Here is a 17,766-nt window from a genome sequence, read left to right as displayed (position 1 = left end):
TTTATTCCATATGTTCTAGTACGGGAGGAGGTCCATCATGGGGCTGATGCAATGATCTCTTCCACCAGGTGATGCAAACCCTAGTGACACCCCTGGGTCAGAGCTTGGCCAGGTGGGCTCTGAAGGCTCAAGGCTCAGAGCTCTGAAGGGTGGGGACTTTTGTCCTGTGCCCAACCTGCCTGACCTCTGATACCATCCCTGGTTGTGGTTAAGAGTGGACTCTCTATCAGAAGGTCTTTGTTTTAGCATCCTTTTATATGTTGGTTCTTGTATAAGCACTGCATGACATTCAAAAACTGTATACAAAATAAGATCTACAGTTGTTTTGCTTGTGGATTATAAAACCCTCAGGAATGGACTTTTGAGGAGCACACGCACACCCCAGGACATTTAATCTGGGTGATCTGATAACAAGGGCCAGATTTGTTTGTGCTGCTGGCAATTCCACTGAAAGCTTATCCCCCCCCCCCCGTTTCTGCCAATCAGCACACACCTGAAATTGTTGCACATAGGCGTGGATATTGCATCATGCTGTCTAAGATGCAACCTGTGCTACAAAGTGTATGAAAACTGTAAGAAAGAAAAATCAACCAGAATGGTATGCAGCTAAAGTGAGAATTTATTTGATTTATATACAGCTTCATCCCAAAGGTTCTGAGAGACTTGCATGCAGTTTAAATGTTACTTCAAAACATTTGACAGAGCCAAAGAAATGGGATTTTCCTAAACAAAATTCCAGGAACAGTTCCAAAACTGCTATTGTCCTGTGGTAATGATTCTGTAAACAGCTTTCACAGGTACCTTGATGGGTTCTGAGCTCTCTGTGACAAATCAGGAGAAAGATTGGGGGGTGGGGGACAGCTCAATGAAAGAATTGTCCCAGTGTGTGGCAGTGTTGAAACGCCTCTTTTCCCTGTTACCCAATAACAGAATCAGGAGACATCCACTAAAATTGAGGGGCAGGAAAGTCAGAACAGAAAAAAGGAAATATTTGTTCATCCAGCAAATAATTAATCTGTGAAACTATTTTCCTCATGATGTGGTGATGGCACCTGGCCTAGCTGATTTTAAAAGGGGATTGGACAGATTTATGGAGGATTAGTCCATCACAAGTTGCAAGTCTGATTATATCTGCAATCTCTGGGTTTTAGAGGTGGCCTATTACTGAATGCCAGATGTAAGGGAGTGGCACCAGGATACAAGTATCTTGTCTTGTGTGCTCCCTGAGACATCTGGTGGGCCACTGTGAGACACAGGAAGTTGAACTTGATGGGGCCATATGTTCTTATGTTGTGTATGTGCCTGTTTGGAGGTAACAGACTGGTGACTGCATGTTGCTAAGGGCCCGATTTACACTCATGATTTATGAAAGGGCCTTGTCTAGGAACAGAATCAAGCTTATGTTTAGATTCAAATTTATGCTTTGAATCCCAGGTTCAAATCCATGCTGTGAAGCAAATCAACTCTCTTGGGAAGGACTTCATGTTTCTGTGACAAGCATGTGTTCCCCAAGCAGTGTTTTCCAAAGTACTGTGTGACTGCAGAGGTGACCTGGCAGACAAAGCTTAAACCAGTGGTTCCCAAACATTTTTGACTGGCGGCTCCCTTGACCTACTGGGCCATTGGCCGTGGCTCCCCATTAGGACTACAATCCTATACATTGTATATGGCTGTGGGTTTTTTTTTATGAGAATTCCATGGCTTCCTAGCTGGTTTCCATGGCTCCTTGGGAAGCCATGGTTCACAGCTGGAGAACCACTGGCTTAAACCTTCCCCTGCCAGATGATTCTCTCCTGCAAATGCCATCCTGGAGAATTTCGGTCTCAAAGTTCATTTGGCAGAAAGTGGGCTGAAAAATGGACAGGCAGGAGCATTTGTAGGAAGGGGAACAGTGCAAAGGGGGAGGGTTAAGCACCCTGATACTGCCCAGCTGATTAGTTTTTTGCATCTGATCTTTCCCAGCCCTACATTTGCATGGGAACCAACTAAAGCATTGGGAATCCAGTGTTTGTCATAACATGAGTCTTCTGTCCTAAGCTGTTTGCACTGCTAAATTTAAAAACAAATGTTCCCCAAGGGATCACAATCTAAAAATCATGCAAATGCAACACCAGCAACAGCCACTGGAAAAGATGTCAGGTAGCAGTGAAGAGGGACAATTGCTCTACCCCAGTAAACCTAAGAGGACACCACTTTAAAAGGTGCCTCTTTGTCGACTTCCAAGGGGTATTTGTACAAAGCATACATGTTACTGCTCTTTGCTGTTTCCTAGGTTATCTTTAGGCATAGCCTTAACTGTGCACTCTTACTTGCATTACCTGCATTCATGTCCCGTCTTTCTTCTATTGATCTAGATCAGGGGTGTTCAAACTTTCAACTTTAGGGATGCTGGACCTTTAACAAGTGTATAGAAGAGAGAATTGCAGCAGGTGCAACTTGTTATCCCACAGATGACAAGCTGCACCTGCTGAAATTCTCTCTTCTATACACTTGTTAAAGGTCCAGCATCCCTAAAGTTGAAAGTTTGAGCACCCCTGATCTAGATGAAGACAGCTTAGCTGCCCTGCCTGCAGAGGCGTAACTTGGGCAGAGCCTGAGGGGCATGTGCCCCAGGCGCTACACCATGGGGAGCACATGAGTGCCCCCAGGCTCCACCCGGTCACCTCCATGTTCTCCCCGGAGTGAAGGATGCTGCTGGCTTCATGTGCCCTGCCTTCGGGGGAGAACCTGGAGTGACACACAATGTCATGCGTCATCATGTCCTGTCATCACTGCCCTGGGTGCTGGGCAAAGACACTACACTCTGCCTGCACTGAAATCCCAGCCAGAAGCTATGTTTATCCCCATTTAATGAAACTGGTAATGCTACTAATACCCATGTGGAACCTGAATCCAAAAGACAGCACATCTCCATAAACACCCTCTTTTATACCCCTCCTTTTTTAAGGAGACAGGACTAATAGAAACTCATTCAGAGACACAGTTCTGCTGCATCACATGGGCATTCCATAGCAAACTTTCCACTTCTTAACAGCAGGGGTCAAATTATACAAAATTATGAACATGATTATTATGACATTATTTTTGCAGGCAAAATGCTGTGTTTATGGGTCATATTTTTAAATCCTATCATCCTAATATGCACAGACAAAAAAAAATCTAAGCACAGACAGGAACCTTACCAGACAGAAAGCCAATCCATGTGTTTGCTCGCATGGATGGGAAAAAGTGAGACTTTTCAATGAAGAGGAATTAAAATACTGAACAGTGCAAACCACAAGGGAGGTTTCTTAATTCATACCACTCTTTCAAACAGAAACCTCATGTTGAAGCTCAAAGGTGTTCCAGCTTCTGGGACTGTCATTGGACATGGGTAAACAAGTTGTGTTTTTCTAGGCAAAAGGGGTGGTGCAGGGGTGTGACACAGGAGCACCGCCCCTGCCCATGCTGTGCCAGAGAAGGAGAGGCATCAAAGAAGGGGGCTGAGCCTTCTGTTGGAAAGTAAACTTTAAATATCTGTACATGTACACAGCAGACCTTGCAAAAACAGTAAGGGAACCCATCTTCCCTCTTGTGAGAAAAATCCTAATCATTCGTGGTGAGGAGCAAAATGAATCACGAGGTTGTCAATATGAATGGAGATGCTTCTCAGGTAAGCCCATTATAGTGAGGGTCTTATGTCCTTAGGCCTGTTTATCACTAGCCACAAGTTTTACTATTTATGCAATAGTATTTTATGTATTGTAAAATTCTTTCTTTAAAAAACTGGATGCAGCAAGGTGGGAGAGGGAGAATGACAAAGGGCCCAATCCTGTACATAATCTACTCAGAAGAAAGCCCTGTTATAGTCAATGGGGCTTACTCCCAGGTAAGTGTGGACAGGATTATAGGCATTGTCTATTTAGGATTGACAAGAGTACCTGTGCTTTTAAGCTTAATCTTAAAATCAAGTAGCAGGTGATGTCATTTCTTTCCATCCTGTAGAAAGCTTCTCCTGCATATCAAGCTGTTGTTAAGTGCACAGTTACAGAGGGCCACTGAAAAGCTGGCAGCCTTGCATAGTTCTGTGAGACTCTTCTAGAATCAGGCTTGCAGAACAGCTCATGGGCATAGCATATCATCCATGTGTAACATTTGATGAAGTGTTACCTTTGTAGAAGTAGCTTGAATTGGTAGGACTCCTCAACACATTAGGACTGTTGCTGCTGGAAACTTAGGTTTTCTACCACTGTAGCAAATGTTTCATGTGCAGGTGTTGTACACAAGCGGACAAGTATGTGTCAAGCATGGCCCAGGCGCTTGTGCTTGAGAGTGCATAGTTGCACGTATGTACTGTCCCTGTTTAACAAGTTTCCTGTTGGGAACCTGCATGCACTGTCCATGTTTGCTGTTGGGAAACTCAGGAATCACAGTGGTAGAATGATACATTTTGAAGTGCAGGTTCTCTCTCTCACACCCTCTCACACACACCCTGCCTAATAGCCACTCTCCACGAAGACGTCTGCTATCTGTCAAAAGGGGGGGGGTGCAATAGTTTAAAACAAATGTGTACAAATTAAAATTTTAAAAAACCCAAATCAATATAAAATATGTATTGGAGTGCTAAGCCTGTTGACTTAGAAACAGTTTTTATTTATCACCTTGCCTATATCTCCTGGGGGGCCCTCATGCAGTGAAGTGAAATGAATAAGTCCCTGTTCCCCTCCCTGGGAGGCATGTCCCAGGCTTACATTGTCTTCTCCTTCCATTCAGCTGCTGCCTCTCCTGTCTTCCAAAAACCTGCAACTGAGTCAGGGCTGACTGACACTTTTGCCCCTAGGCAAAATTCTCAGTTTGTCTCCTGCTGAACCTGCTCCTTGTTCTCAGTTCAGGCCCTTTGGGGGAAAAAATCAATGGCAGTATCTGTGTACTCCTGCTGATGCTGTTGTCATCAGTGCTCCTGCAGTAGGAGAGGTCCTGCCCTGCATTCCCCCAGGCCCCGTTGACTACGCCCCTAAATAATCCTAATATGTGGAGCTGCCCATTGTCCTGATAGTCATTCTTGTTGAATGACACTTTTTGAGGTGTTTATTATGTGGTGGAGCAAAATGATTCTCAAATGATGACAGAAAGCACCATTAGACATTATTTAATCGAATGCTTTTGCATAAGTCCTTTGTTAAATAAGGAGCTTTAGAGCACTTTTTGCTCAGATCTGCTGCTTCGAATCTACTGTGACATCAGTGATAAAGATACAAAAAATGCTTGTGATTTAAAAAGTGAGGAATTATGTAAATTGGGAAGCAATTATGTCAAGATATGTTAGGAGAGTGTCTAAGAAACTCTTCCCCCCCCCGTGAAATTTTCACATGTCTTTACAAAGCTCTCTTGATCCCACCAAATTCTTTAGCCATTTGACCTTAAGAGGAACCTCCTCAAAATTGTTTTGAATTTCACTTAAGGTGAAATTTAGATGAAGGTGCTAGAAGGAATGTGTTCTGTTCTTAAACCGGTCCAAATCTATATTGGCACCTGCAGTGTTATTGTGGATCTGATGCTTGGTCTACTCATGTGTTAGAGTGAGGTGATGGGACAGAACATATCACTTCACATCACAAGTGGAAGATCATATATTTGAGTGGTTTTCAAAATTAAAAAGAAAAAATGTGCTCTGTGTGGAGAAGCATAGCAGTGGGGGGGTGAATTAGACTCCCTTATATATGCTAGTATGAGTGTGTTTTTTAAATAGTAGGAAGGGTTTTTTTTAGACAGGGAGCTTCCCTAAGGGAAGCATTCATAAATGGTACCCCTGCTTGCAGTTTTGAAGTTGAATGGCCCACAGGGCTACCTCAGGATTCTGTGGCCTCACAGGCAGAGCAGGTCTGACGAAAACACCATGATGACATAAAAATGAGAGCCAGATGCTTGAAAAACAAAAAAACTGCCAGAGCAGGGTTTTGGAGTAGAACTATTTACTTCTTACTCACACAAGTTATTTTCTGTAAAAACTGATGCTAAAAAATTTCCCAAAAGGTTTATACTTATTAATGGTATAATTTAAGTCAAGATTTTTCTTTTAGCATTTGTGTCAGATTTCTCATGAGATAAAACCAGTGCAGATTCTACTGTCCATTCTTCAGACAATTTTAGTGGTCATGCAGGCTTCTGTGGGTTAGCCTTGTGTTGAGTGATGGCCCTCCATTTTATGTGGTCACTTTTTGTGTCAACTGAAAAGGTGAGTTGAAATTAAAAGTCCTACAGCGCAATCTGTATGTTTTCTCAGAAGAAAGTCCCACTGAGTTCAACCAATGGGTCTTACTCTCAAGTAAGTGTTCTTAAAATTGCTGCCTTGGAATATCAAACTGGCACATGGGTAATGGACATGACTTCCCAGAATTAACTGCATACAAAATATCAAACCCACATGGAACTGAGAGAGATTTCCGAGCAATTACGTGGTGAATGGATTCAAGATTTTCCTCATAAAATTGTGCAACCTACCACTAGTCTTTGAACATGCTTGACATTCCCACCATTTCTTCATTTACAAGGTTGTCTGCAGCTTTTATTATATAATGGCCCCAAATTGTCTTTCCCCACCATCCCAGTTCCTTTGGCTACACATTAGAGTTACTAGCATTTAGAGTTTGGCCCACATGATTTCAGTTTGACCCATTTCTCATGCTATTAATGTGTTTGGGGAAAACATTCTTGTGAGGGCTTTATTCTGCTATTTGGTGAGTCTGCCTCAAAAGCTATGCAGGTTTGACCCAGTGTGGTGTACTGTACCTGGGAAGACCTTGGTTCAAATACTCACTCAGTTGCAAAGTTTATGACTAGGTCCTAGAATGAAGGAATGGGACCTTGCTCCAAGGGACTTACAGTCTAGACAAAAGAAACACCAGAGAAAGGGGAGGGAATGGTGGTGTAGGTGGTAAGCAGCAACACAGAACTAGGAAAAAGCCTTCTGGAAATTATCATGCACTTCCTAGATGTTTTGTTACCCTTCAGACATGGATGTCACTGTTAACTCCATTTTTATTTTGTAGGAATCCAGCTATATTGAAGAAAGCACTAAGAACGATGCAATCTCCTTGATTTTCTCTCTCCAAGAAGAAATTGGAGCTTTGGCTAAAGTCCTTCGCATATTTGAGGTACATGTTTGTCTAAGCCAGGGGTGCCCAAACCCCTGCCCTGGGGCCACTTGCGGCCCTCGAGGCCTCTCAATGCAGCCCTTAGGGAGCCCCCAATCTCCAATGAGCCTCTGGCCCTCTGGAGATTTGTTGGAGCCCACACTGGCCTGACACAATTGCTCTCCGCGTGAGGGTGACTGTTTGACCTATTGCATGAGCTGTGGGATGAGGGCTCCCTCCACTGCTTGTTGTTTCATGTCTGTGATGCAGCAGTGGCAGCAAAGGAAAGGCTGACCTTGCTTTGTGCAAGACCTTTTATAGGCCTTGAGCTATTGCAAGACCTTCATTAATTCATATAAGTTCATCTTTAATATATTCATTTATGTAAACATATGTAAATTTATTCAAATTCAAGATGCTGACAGTTCAATGTGGGACAGATCTTCCAGCTAAGAAATGCGTCCTAATGCGTCACTTAAATCTACTTCCCTGTATTTTCAACCCACTGGTCCTAGTCCCTCTGCATCCTATGACAAGACAGTGTGCACTTATCATTCCCAACCCCATAAGAGGCCAGAGGCAACTGGACTGCACATACCCACCCCAAACTGAAAAGCATTTGAAGCTGCCTCTGTGATCCAGGCCAATGGGCTCCCCCCCCCCATCAGCCCCTCAAGCCACTGAGGTGCACTCCCACTACCTTTGACTTCAGGCTGACTTCAGGACGCACACTGAATGCCCTCTTTGAGCCTTTGTGGCCTGCTGCACTAATTGGCAAAACAAAGTGACCAAGGTAAGTAAGAAAGGAAGAGGTATCCAGCTCCAAATACAGTTGGAGACAGGCAAAATAAAAACTAATCACAAAGAATCAAAAAATTCCTACTGTTCCCAGAGGCAGCCAGCAAATTCCAGATTGTAATCATGGGAGATGGGACTGGAATCCAACTCAGAAGTGACTGCTGGGAAAGTGCTGCTGTCCAGCTCAGTGCCAGTAAAGCTCCACCTGCTTGCTGGCCTAGACCAAGTCTCCTATGATGGGAAGGCTGGGCAAGGGCTGTGTGCAGGCAATGGGCACTACATGGATCAGAATGAACAAAGGAAGTCAGTATTTCAGGCTTCCCTGCTAAAATGCTTGCAACATCTCTACTACAGAAAGTTCTGGCAAAAACAGCAACCACTGCTGGAAGGTTGGATCTAAAAAACCTTGCAAAGAGCGTCTAATGCACAGTGGGACATAAGAGTTCCCTGCTTCTGAAGGCAGTTCCTTGCTTTTCTCATGATACTACTCGGAAATTCTGAAACCTTCAACAGCCCACAGTTACAGTCAGAAAAATCCCAGGGAAGTTCTGCTATGTGAGTGTAAGTTATTGTCCTCACCCCCTGGCAAGACATACACAAGAACTTACATTAGGCTCTTTGGATCCTGATTCTGCCTTCTGCTGTCATTGAGCAGCACCAATCTGATTGTAGCTGTTGTGTTGGTGTACATGTATATATAGACAACTGAGCAAGAGAGAGAAAGTGCACACCAAAGTAGATGTGCCTGTAAGCACGTAGCAAACATCACAAACAGCAACTGATCATCTAACTCCCCAACTCTATAACATTTAGGCTGCAATCTTATACACGCTTTCCTGGGAGTGAGCGTCACTGACTTCTGAGTAGACATGCATAGGCTTGTGCTGGAGTATTTGTTATGATGTTGAAACATTTTGCCCTTCTCCACTTTTAGTGTACCTCATTGGCTGCCAATGACAACAGTTATCTAGTAGAACTAGATATTCTATTAGATGCTGCACAAGTGTACATGTGTTTTCCACTTCTGCCAAAACACATACACTTGTGCAGCATCTAATAGAAGTGGTGCCAACTTGGGATGTCCTGCCATTTCCCTGCCTCCCAACATTGGCAGCCAATAATACAGCCACACATTTACTGTCATGTCCAGTGTAGCCCATAGTTCCATCCATATCTTATTTTCTTGGGATGCAGATTTATCTGAACACTGGCTCTCCTCAAAAATATCTCAAAATACAATGGATGTCTTTTTTTTTCTAAAATAAAAGCACTATGACAACAACATAGTTCAAGACGCCTGTTTGTCCTGTTGGGCAAATTGTTGGAGACGCCTGTTGGAGACAAATTCTGTACCTCATTTTGAAATCCCAGATTCTTGTGGTTTTGTTTTCTTCAAAAACATACAGTATTCATGAAAGCAACTCCTTTTGTAAAAAAAGTTAAAAACATCAAATATTGTTCAATAACTGTGACCCACATATTTTGTATTTGGAAAAAAAGCACAAATTAAATAAAAATGCAAGCCATGAAAACAATTACACATCCAAAGACATCTTCAACTTGTTAATTCAAGGAAAAATTAATAACCAGGGGAATTACAACTTCGAATTCCCCTTTGTTTAGCAAAAGAGGTGTGTCAGTCTCTGTAAGAACTCCAGATGTCATTCTGTGCATTAAATACTTGAACTGAAGTCAATAATTAATTAACTGAAGAGTGTCCTGTAACATAGGAGGACTACTGGTGTCATGAGATGCTGCTCTAACAGTCCATAGTAAAGTTTGGCCCTTGGTGGAGAAATGCATGGCTTGTTCCTAGGACCTGAATAAAAGCCCAATCCTATCCATGTCTACTCAGAAGTAAGTCCTGTTATAATCAATGGGACTTACTCCCAGGAAAATGTGGGTAGGATTGTAACCTAAGAATGACTAGAGCAGATCTTTCTATTAGGATCCCTTCAAACACACACACTCAAAGAGGGACTGTGGGGGGAGGGAATTAACCATTGCCCCCCCATCCTATTTTCCTGTCAAAGATCTCTCCCTCTGAATGTTGAATGTTGACAGCGAATAGCTACTTTAGAAGCAAGCAATACCTTCAAAGGGGTTGTCTTTGGCAGGAAAATAGTGCAAAGAGTTAGCTTCCCCTTCCTCATGGTCACAATCAGGATTGGGTCCCCACAGCTGTTTTATGGAAGTGGGTGAGGGAAAGGCACTTTCAGTTGGAAGCGCAATTCTTAACAATACTTTTAAGTGCATGGTTAGTTTGAGCGATAGGTCAGACACTTGACTTTGAACCAAGATGACTTCACTTCCCCCCCTTCTGTTAAACAAATGGAACTTCAAAGCAAGTGTTATCTTGTTCAATATATTTATTGATGCAACCGGCATACTCTGCTGTAGGAGATCTGATTTCTGTTTCAACCAGCTAAAAATTAATCACTAATAATTCTGATGTGAAAAATGCAAAAAATAGTGGTGCAGAGTCTTTGGCCAGTCCAAAATTTGGACTGAATGTACAGAGTTAGTTACAGCCTTGTCAGTCCCTATTTTCACAAGAATTTCTGTTGAACTCAATTCAAGGTAACATTTCTGCATTATTTTAACATGGTGAGGCTCTCTTTGGAACATCCTTGAACATGAGAGGAGACCAATAGTGATGATTTCTTCCAAAAATTATTGAACAGTTGTGTTTCTCAGAGCTAAACTATGGTAGATATGATGGGAGAGCTCCATGATTGGAGCTCCAGACATACTTTTTAATTTTTCAAAAAGTGCCTGTCAGGGTTCCCCTCCTCCCCCAAGTCCCCAGCTTACCCAGGGAGGAGGCTTCTGGACCAGAGCAGAGGCAGCAGCCTTCCCAGCCCTCTCAGGAACAAGCCTGGCAACTCCAGGTGAGAGGAGGTGGGGGGGAGTTGTGGTAAGCCTAGGGAAGGGCAGGCCCTTTTTATACCATCCCTGTGAGGGAAGGGGAGGGGCCAAAGGGGAGGGGTCTGCCCTACATAAACCTGGAGGCCAGGGATGACAAGGCAGTTGGGAGTTGGAAGAGCAGGCAGGAGGATCTGCTGCTAGCAGCGCCTGCTCCTGACTAATGAATGCTGCCAACCCAAAGAAGGGGAACTGGGTGATGCAACCCCCCTTCTTGTGGGGAATGAGTCTGAGGCCTCCACAAGGGGTTCCCCTCGGAAAGGCCGGGTGGGCCCTCCCCTCCCCCACAGGGAGGCCTCACAGCGCCCATGCACCAGTTAATGGACCAATTTCTTTTTTGACTGATAAAAGGCCCAAGCCTAGATAATTAAGGTTAAAATAGTATTATTAAGTGATTGTTAATTATTAAGAATATTGATATGCTGCTTTTCATCTTGTAATGATGAAATTGTGTATCTAGTAATTGGGTTCCAATTAGAGCCATGCAGGATGCCACACACAGTTACGTGTGACATCCCCCTGACAAGTATGTGTTGGCCCAATCCTGAGTGATCTACGCCAGCTCAGCACTGCCGCACATTGTCACAAACATGCCGTACAGTCTCCACAGGTCCAGCCAGAACAGGCTCAGTGTGAGCCCATGCTGAGCCAGCATGGTACACAAGAGATAAGTCTGGGCAGGGAAGTGTTCGGGAGGAGGGCAAGGAAATGGAACAAGGCAGGAGGGGATGGGACCAGCAGTACTTTGCTCCGCCTGATCCATAGCCCCGTGTTGGGCCTCCTGGCCTGACATGGGGCTGCTTTACTCTGCGCCGGCTACAGTGCCTCCCTCCTGCCTCCCCAGAACATGTCAAGCTGCACTATCTGAAATTCCCTCTTCTATACAATTTTTAAAGCTCTAAGAGCCATAACTTGAAGGGTCGGCCACCTCTGGTCTATTGTTTAGTTAGACACCAGTTTAAAGTGCCCCTCCTGCTGGAGCTGGCTGGAGCCCAGACTGGGTAACCCTGGCCACCTGACCAGGTTGCAAAGGCTATCATGTCTTAATCAACGAGGCAGAGTGGTGACAACATTCATCAAAGAGCTTCTAAAGTTAAGCAGAAGGAAACACTTGCCTCTTGACTCTGACTGTGACCTGGGGCCCAATCCTATCCAACTTTCCAGCACTGATGCAGCCACAACGCAGCCCTGAGGTAAGGGAACAGAGCCATTGTTTGGACTAAGTAAGAACAGGAACTATGTTTAGAGGGTCACATCAGATTTCCATTTGTGTTCGTGTTCCCCTTTAACCCAGCTCTTGTTGCATTGTAAGAACTGTGCCAAGGGCCTCCTTCACCAGTTTTTTTTTTTTTTTGGACATATATCTTCTCATAATTACCTCATACACCTTTTTGTTTACCACCCATTTCAATACACATTCCTCTTATTTTGATTTTGAGCTTTAAACTTCCTGGCCTGGTTGACTCAGTGGCGGTGCCTTGTACTTGTGAGCGGCACGAACACTACTCTGCTGCTTCCACTTTGGGGGGCCCCTCTCCACACAAATGAAAGAGGGCATATCTAAGGTGGCCCCCACTCTGTCTCTGGCCTATGTGGGTTCAGTGCTCAAGGGTGCATGGGGCAGTCCTTCTTGGCCGAGACACTGGGCTAAATCCAAAGACTTAATTCCAGTGACAGAACCATGGAATGTCACGTAGAGCATACTATGAATTGTGAGTCTGGTCTCGATCATAATAAATCTTGCTTCAGTAATTTTAACTTTGCCTAACTCTGGAGTCCTCCAGTGATTTGTGAGCACCTAATTGAATAGCAAATACAAAGCATTGCCTGTGTGCAAAACAGATAATTGGAAAACTAAACCAACTTGACCCAGGGGCTCAGCCTAGTTAAAGGCATTCTGTGCATGGAAGCCTGCTCCCTTCCTGGGCCACAAGATTTGATTGTGCTTCTGACCTTTTCAACTTATTGTGTTGGTATCTGGCCAAACAATTTAAGTTCATCTGCAGTGTGTCCACTGCTAAGAGCTTATGCTAGTGCACATCCCAGTAATGCTCATTGTATACTGGCACACCTGCCATTTTGGGGCAGGGGTGGCAGTGGTTGTCAAGTAGATTCCAGTAGTGTTTAAAGACCTGCTTTTGAATATTTATTCAAGATTAATGTTCCAGCTCTATCCCCTGCTACTTGCATTGATGTAGCTGCACTGTGGAAATTTGTGCTGCTTCTTTTGGTGTTGGGGCAAGCAGGAGGCTTTGTTCAAGGAAAGGAACTTTTGTTCCCTTACCAGGTAAGCCCCCTGTTGCCCTTTGGGTCTACCCAGATTTGCAGGAGCTGGCACAAGTCTGAGTGGACCCAAGAGGAGTAGCAAGGCTGGGCATAGAGTATAGGATATTGGCAGCTCCCTGCCCACCCCAACCTGCCTCTGGCCCCAATCTCCACCCTGATTGGAGATTCCTTCCTCTATCCCGCAACTCCTCCCACCCCTTGCCCAGCCCTGCACCAACTTAGTGGTGTTGGGTGAGCCAGATAAGCTGCTGCTGTGCAACTGGCATTGCTTGCTATTTGCAGTGAGGTGTCTCTGAGGAATATTTAGCTGTAGTATGACACATGGTGGGAGAGAGGAAGACTGTCTTCCTAATGGTACTCTTACTTGCTAGATGCTTAGCCCAGTGATTCTCAAACTTTTTAGCACCAGGACCCACTTTTTAGAATGACAACCTGTTGGGACCCATCAAAAGTGATGTTATTAACCCAGAAATGATGCTTTGGGCAGAGGAGGCATCATCAATTTAGGCTTCAAACCTAAGCCACAGTCAGCCAAAGGTCCCATTACACAGCATAAATCAGAATTCAAACATTCCAGCTCGAAAGAAAACAAGGCAGAACACAGACTTGGATCCTTCTCCAACCACACAGCCCTCCCCATTTTCCAGTGACCCATCTTCCCACCCACTTAGGGCAAAGCACCATGTTTCTCTCCCACCGGGAGCCTGCCCTGCCCAGCAGCTCTGTACTTTCAAAGTACTTTCAGTTCAGTATTTTCAATGGTGGCTGAGCTAGATGCCATGCGTCCCACCTGAAATTGGCTTTTGATCCACCTAGTGGATCCACAGTTTGAGGAATGCTGGTTTAGCCTATTCTTTGCCGTCTCCACTGAATGGTTCTGAGGCTAAAATGCTGCTCTGAGCTCCTTTCCTTAGGGAAAGGATACAGATGTACCGCAGACACTCGCCTACAAGTAGATCCCACAGATAAACCGAGGGCAAGTTTTGAGCCAACAATCATGGAATTTTCTATGACCCTTGGATAAGTCGGGAGTTAAACTTAGGGGGGTGTCTGACTATAGTTTTGTCTGATTTTACCCAAGGCCAGATCCTGAAAAATAACCTACCACTAATTGTTACCTAAGAACTGTAGTCTCTAATTTATTAGAAACACAGTAAAAGATCATAAGATACATTTTTATTCTTTTTTAAATTCTGGTCTTCACCACCTTTTTGTAAACACTATCAGAGCAAGTGCACTGTAAACAACACACCAGTAAAACAGTGGTTCCCAACCTGGTATTCATGTACTCCCAGGGACACTCAACAGGACCTTTAGGGGTACTTGAAAAAGAATGGAATAATGGCAGAAAAAGGCAGGCTGTGCTCCAGAATGCATGGCCTGGAAGGGAGGTAGCTAGTTGGCTGTGAAAGCCCCACCAATAGCTAGTTTTTGGTTATCGATTCATGTATGAACCAGTGATTGAAAACTAGCACACTAAAAAAGCTGAAACATAATATGGAAAGTGATCAATCAGCCAGAATTTCTCAGCACACTTCTGGTGCAAAACAGTGCAAAGGCAGAGTCTTCTGTTCTTCAAACAGATGAAAAGAGAAAATATGTGATGAATACATGAAGTCTGGGTTTTCATATGGGGGAGATGAGGGCTTGTCTTACTAATTACAGACATTTTGCTAATAGGAATGGTACAATTTATGGAAATGGGCTGCCAAGGGATATGCCAGTGAAAAAGGTTGAACCATGAATCAAATCCACCTTTAAGGTGTCTGGTGTGTTAAGCCAGAAGCTCTACATACAACATATAACGCATAACTGGGAGTGTGCAATTCAATTCACAGCAGAGAGATGCAGCTGCATATATTTGCAGACCTTTTTACTCAGAAGTAGACCCACTGCTTTCCATGGGTGTTATTCTGAAGTAATGGTGCACTGAATTGTAGCCTGGGAAGGAGGGTCCCATCCTGGTGTTTCAAAAAACAGACCTGCTTTGCAAGCGTTTGCCAAGCAGAACCAGAACCAGAACGAGGCTGCAGCAGAAGGAAGGAGATTAAAAGGTTAACTTTGGCTGAAATTTGCCAGTTGCCATAGAAACAATCTCTGCCTTGCCTGCCTGGTGCCTGCCTACTGCTTGAGAAACTTGGCGCCTGCCTGTCTGCCACTTGAGAAAGGAAACTGTTCAGAGTCAAAGGCTCTGCCCTCTGATTGACCCGGAGATCAGGCGAAGTGATAATTGGAGCTTGATTACTTGACAAAAATTTCACACATGAGTATCTACGGTAAGTAAACTGACAAAGTATGTTCAATAAGATTTTTGTCCAAAATTTGGCATGTCCTAGCAGGATGGGCAGGGTGGTGTACCCAATATGGCCCTAGTAGCTTTTCCAGTGTGACAGATCAGTGTCAGTTCTGCCTTTGTAGAACGACTCATGAAGAAGTGCACTGTATTTTTTACATGAGACTCAAAGTCTTAAATGCAAAAGATCTGAATATACCATAATCTTATTCATGTTTATAAGTAATGTTTCTCATCTTCAGGATCTTTGTACCCAGTGCTATGCATCCACCATTAATGGTCCCATGGATTTCCATCATTTTCCACTCAAAAGCAGTGTTGTGGTTACCATAACCCCTCTTTCTTTTAGGAAAAGGGGATAAACCTGATCCACATTGAGTCCAGACCTTCCCGGCTGAACAAAGATGAATATGAATTTTTCATAAACCTAGATAGTAAGAGTATTCCTGCACTTGACGAGATCATCGGGACTTTGAAAAAGTGCATTGGAGCAAATGTTCACGAGCTTTCGCGTGAAAAGAGAAAGGATGCTGGTAAGAAAATATTAGAATAATATCCGCTCTAACAGTACATCTGTACTGAGCTAAAATGTACAATAGAATAATTAATAATGGAAGATTTACACTGCTACACATGGTTTCTGGTTCTGCTCTTAGACATTTAGGCTGCAATCCTATGCACACATTCCTAGGAGCAAGTCCCATTGAATGCAATGGGACTTACTTCTGAGTAAACACACATAGGATTGTGCTGTTAGATAGTGGTCTCCCCACACTGGTTTTAGGCAAAGATTTTTTTCCCAACTGCTGCTGCAAATGGTTTGAATGTTTGCAGAACACGAATCTTGCAAAAACATAAAGTAAGATCCCTGCTGGATTAGACCAAAGATTCACCTAGTCCAATTACATTAAAGGTCCATCTGGTTTGGTATCCTATTTCCAACAGTGACCAGCCAGAGATCTCTGGGAAGCCCCAATCAAGCTGTGAGTTCACCAGGTCAGCCATTCATTTTCAGAATAAATCTTTTATATGTGTATCTGGTTTCTTCATTTGTTATACTGAGTATCTCAACACCATTGGAGACAGGGCCGTCATATGGAGTAACTAACTGTGTACTAGTGTAGTATTCCAGAAGTACAAACTTGAGTGTCTAGGCTTCTCCATTTCATGTATGTGTGCATCACACGCACACATATCTTTTGAATACCCACGTGGCTCTACGGGCAGCAGATGCGATTCTAATAGGATTTCAAGTTAAGGTTGACTTTAAATACTTGAGGTCTGCTGCCTCTTCTTCCTTCCTGAGAGCAACATGAAAGGGCATTAATATTGGCCAGAAATAAATCCTGATAATCTCCTTACTTTCTCCTTTGTGTCCTATCCATGACATTGCATGAGGCAAAAGGAAAATATTTGGAGGAGTCAGGCTCTTCCATTCAGCAAAGGGACATGACAGGCAAGGAATTACAGCTTGGCAGGGGACCCCAAACACCTAAAATGGGAAGCTTAATTGCTTTTTGGGTGGGGAAGTGTCTTGATTCATCTTCCTTAATGATAATTTTGCAAAAAGAAGGCCCTACTTCTCAGTCACTTTCCAGCACAATGCTGCCATTGTAGTCATGCTTATGTGGACATAAGACCCATTGAAACGGGTGGGTATTATTCCTAAACAAACAGCAGTTAGGATTAGGCTATAATGGACTGGCCTACACAGCCTAGCAGCAGGAACAACATTAGCATAAAACAATATGGAGAAATTACTTGGGGTGGCATATTCCAAAAGGGGTGCATTTTCCTATCTCTAGTCTTCACTTCTGTGTACCATTAAAAAAAAATAAAGAAATTGATCAGGAGTCCAAAGAGGGGCATCATTTTAACTTTTGTATGCAGGTGTGGAAATGCCCACTGGACCACAAGTTGGCTTTTCAAGTGATTTTGGCACTGATAACTGATATGGTACAGGACATATATGTGTGGATATATTTTTTTTTAAATGGCTGTGGGAATTGACCTTAGGAGGAAAAAGGGGTAGAGAAAGAAAGTTAGGTGAGAGGCAAATGGTGGTATGTATTATTTTATTATTTTTATTTTATTAATTTATACCCCGCCTTTTTGCCCAACCGGTATGTATTGATTGGAAGGAAAGCCTTCATGAGTTAATGGATTAATGGTGATGGATAAGACACCTTGCTATTCCCTGAGAAGTCCCTTGAGGAAGCATCAGGCAGGGATCAATATTTGTTCCTGGTACCCTTTCCTCAATCATACAGCAGGGCAGAAGGCAGAATGCTCTTAAATGCAAATGCTCTTCAAACATATGATGGTGTTCCTTTCTTTTCACAATTTAATCCG

General features: G+C 43.6%; 1 protein-coding gene across 1 annotated transcript in view; it reads left to right on the top strand.

Moving 5' to 3' along the window:
- Positions 1 to 3,610: 3,610 nt before the first annotated feature.
- Positions 3,611 to 17,766, top strand: part of PAH (phenylalanine hydroxylase) — a 40,733-nt gene continuing 26,577 nt past the window's right edge. The window contains exons 1-3 of the mRNA XM_066633332.1: positions 3,611 to 3,652; positions 7,029 to 7,133; positions 15,764 to 15,947. Of these exons, the coding sequence (XP_066489429.1) occupies positions 3,611 to 3,652; positions 7,029 to 7,133; positions 15,764 to 15,947 (331 nt within the window). The remainder of the gene's footprint in view (positions 3,653 to 7,028; positions 7,134 to 15,763; positions 15,948 to 17,766) is intronic.

The sequence above is a fragment of the Tiliqua scincoides genome, chromosome 7, assembly GCF_035046505.1.
Source record: "Tiliqua scincoides isolate rTilSci1 chromosome 7, rTilSci1.hap2, whole genome shotgun sequence".
NCBI lineage: Eukaryota > Metazoa > Chordata > Lepidosauria > Squamata > Scincidae > Tiliqua > Tiliqua scincoides.
This window is presented reverse-complemented; position numbering and strand designations above follow the sequence as displayed.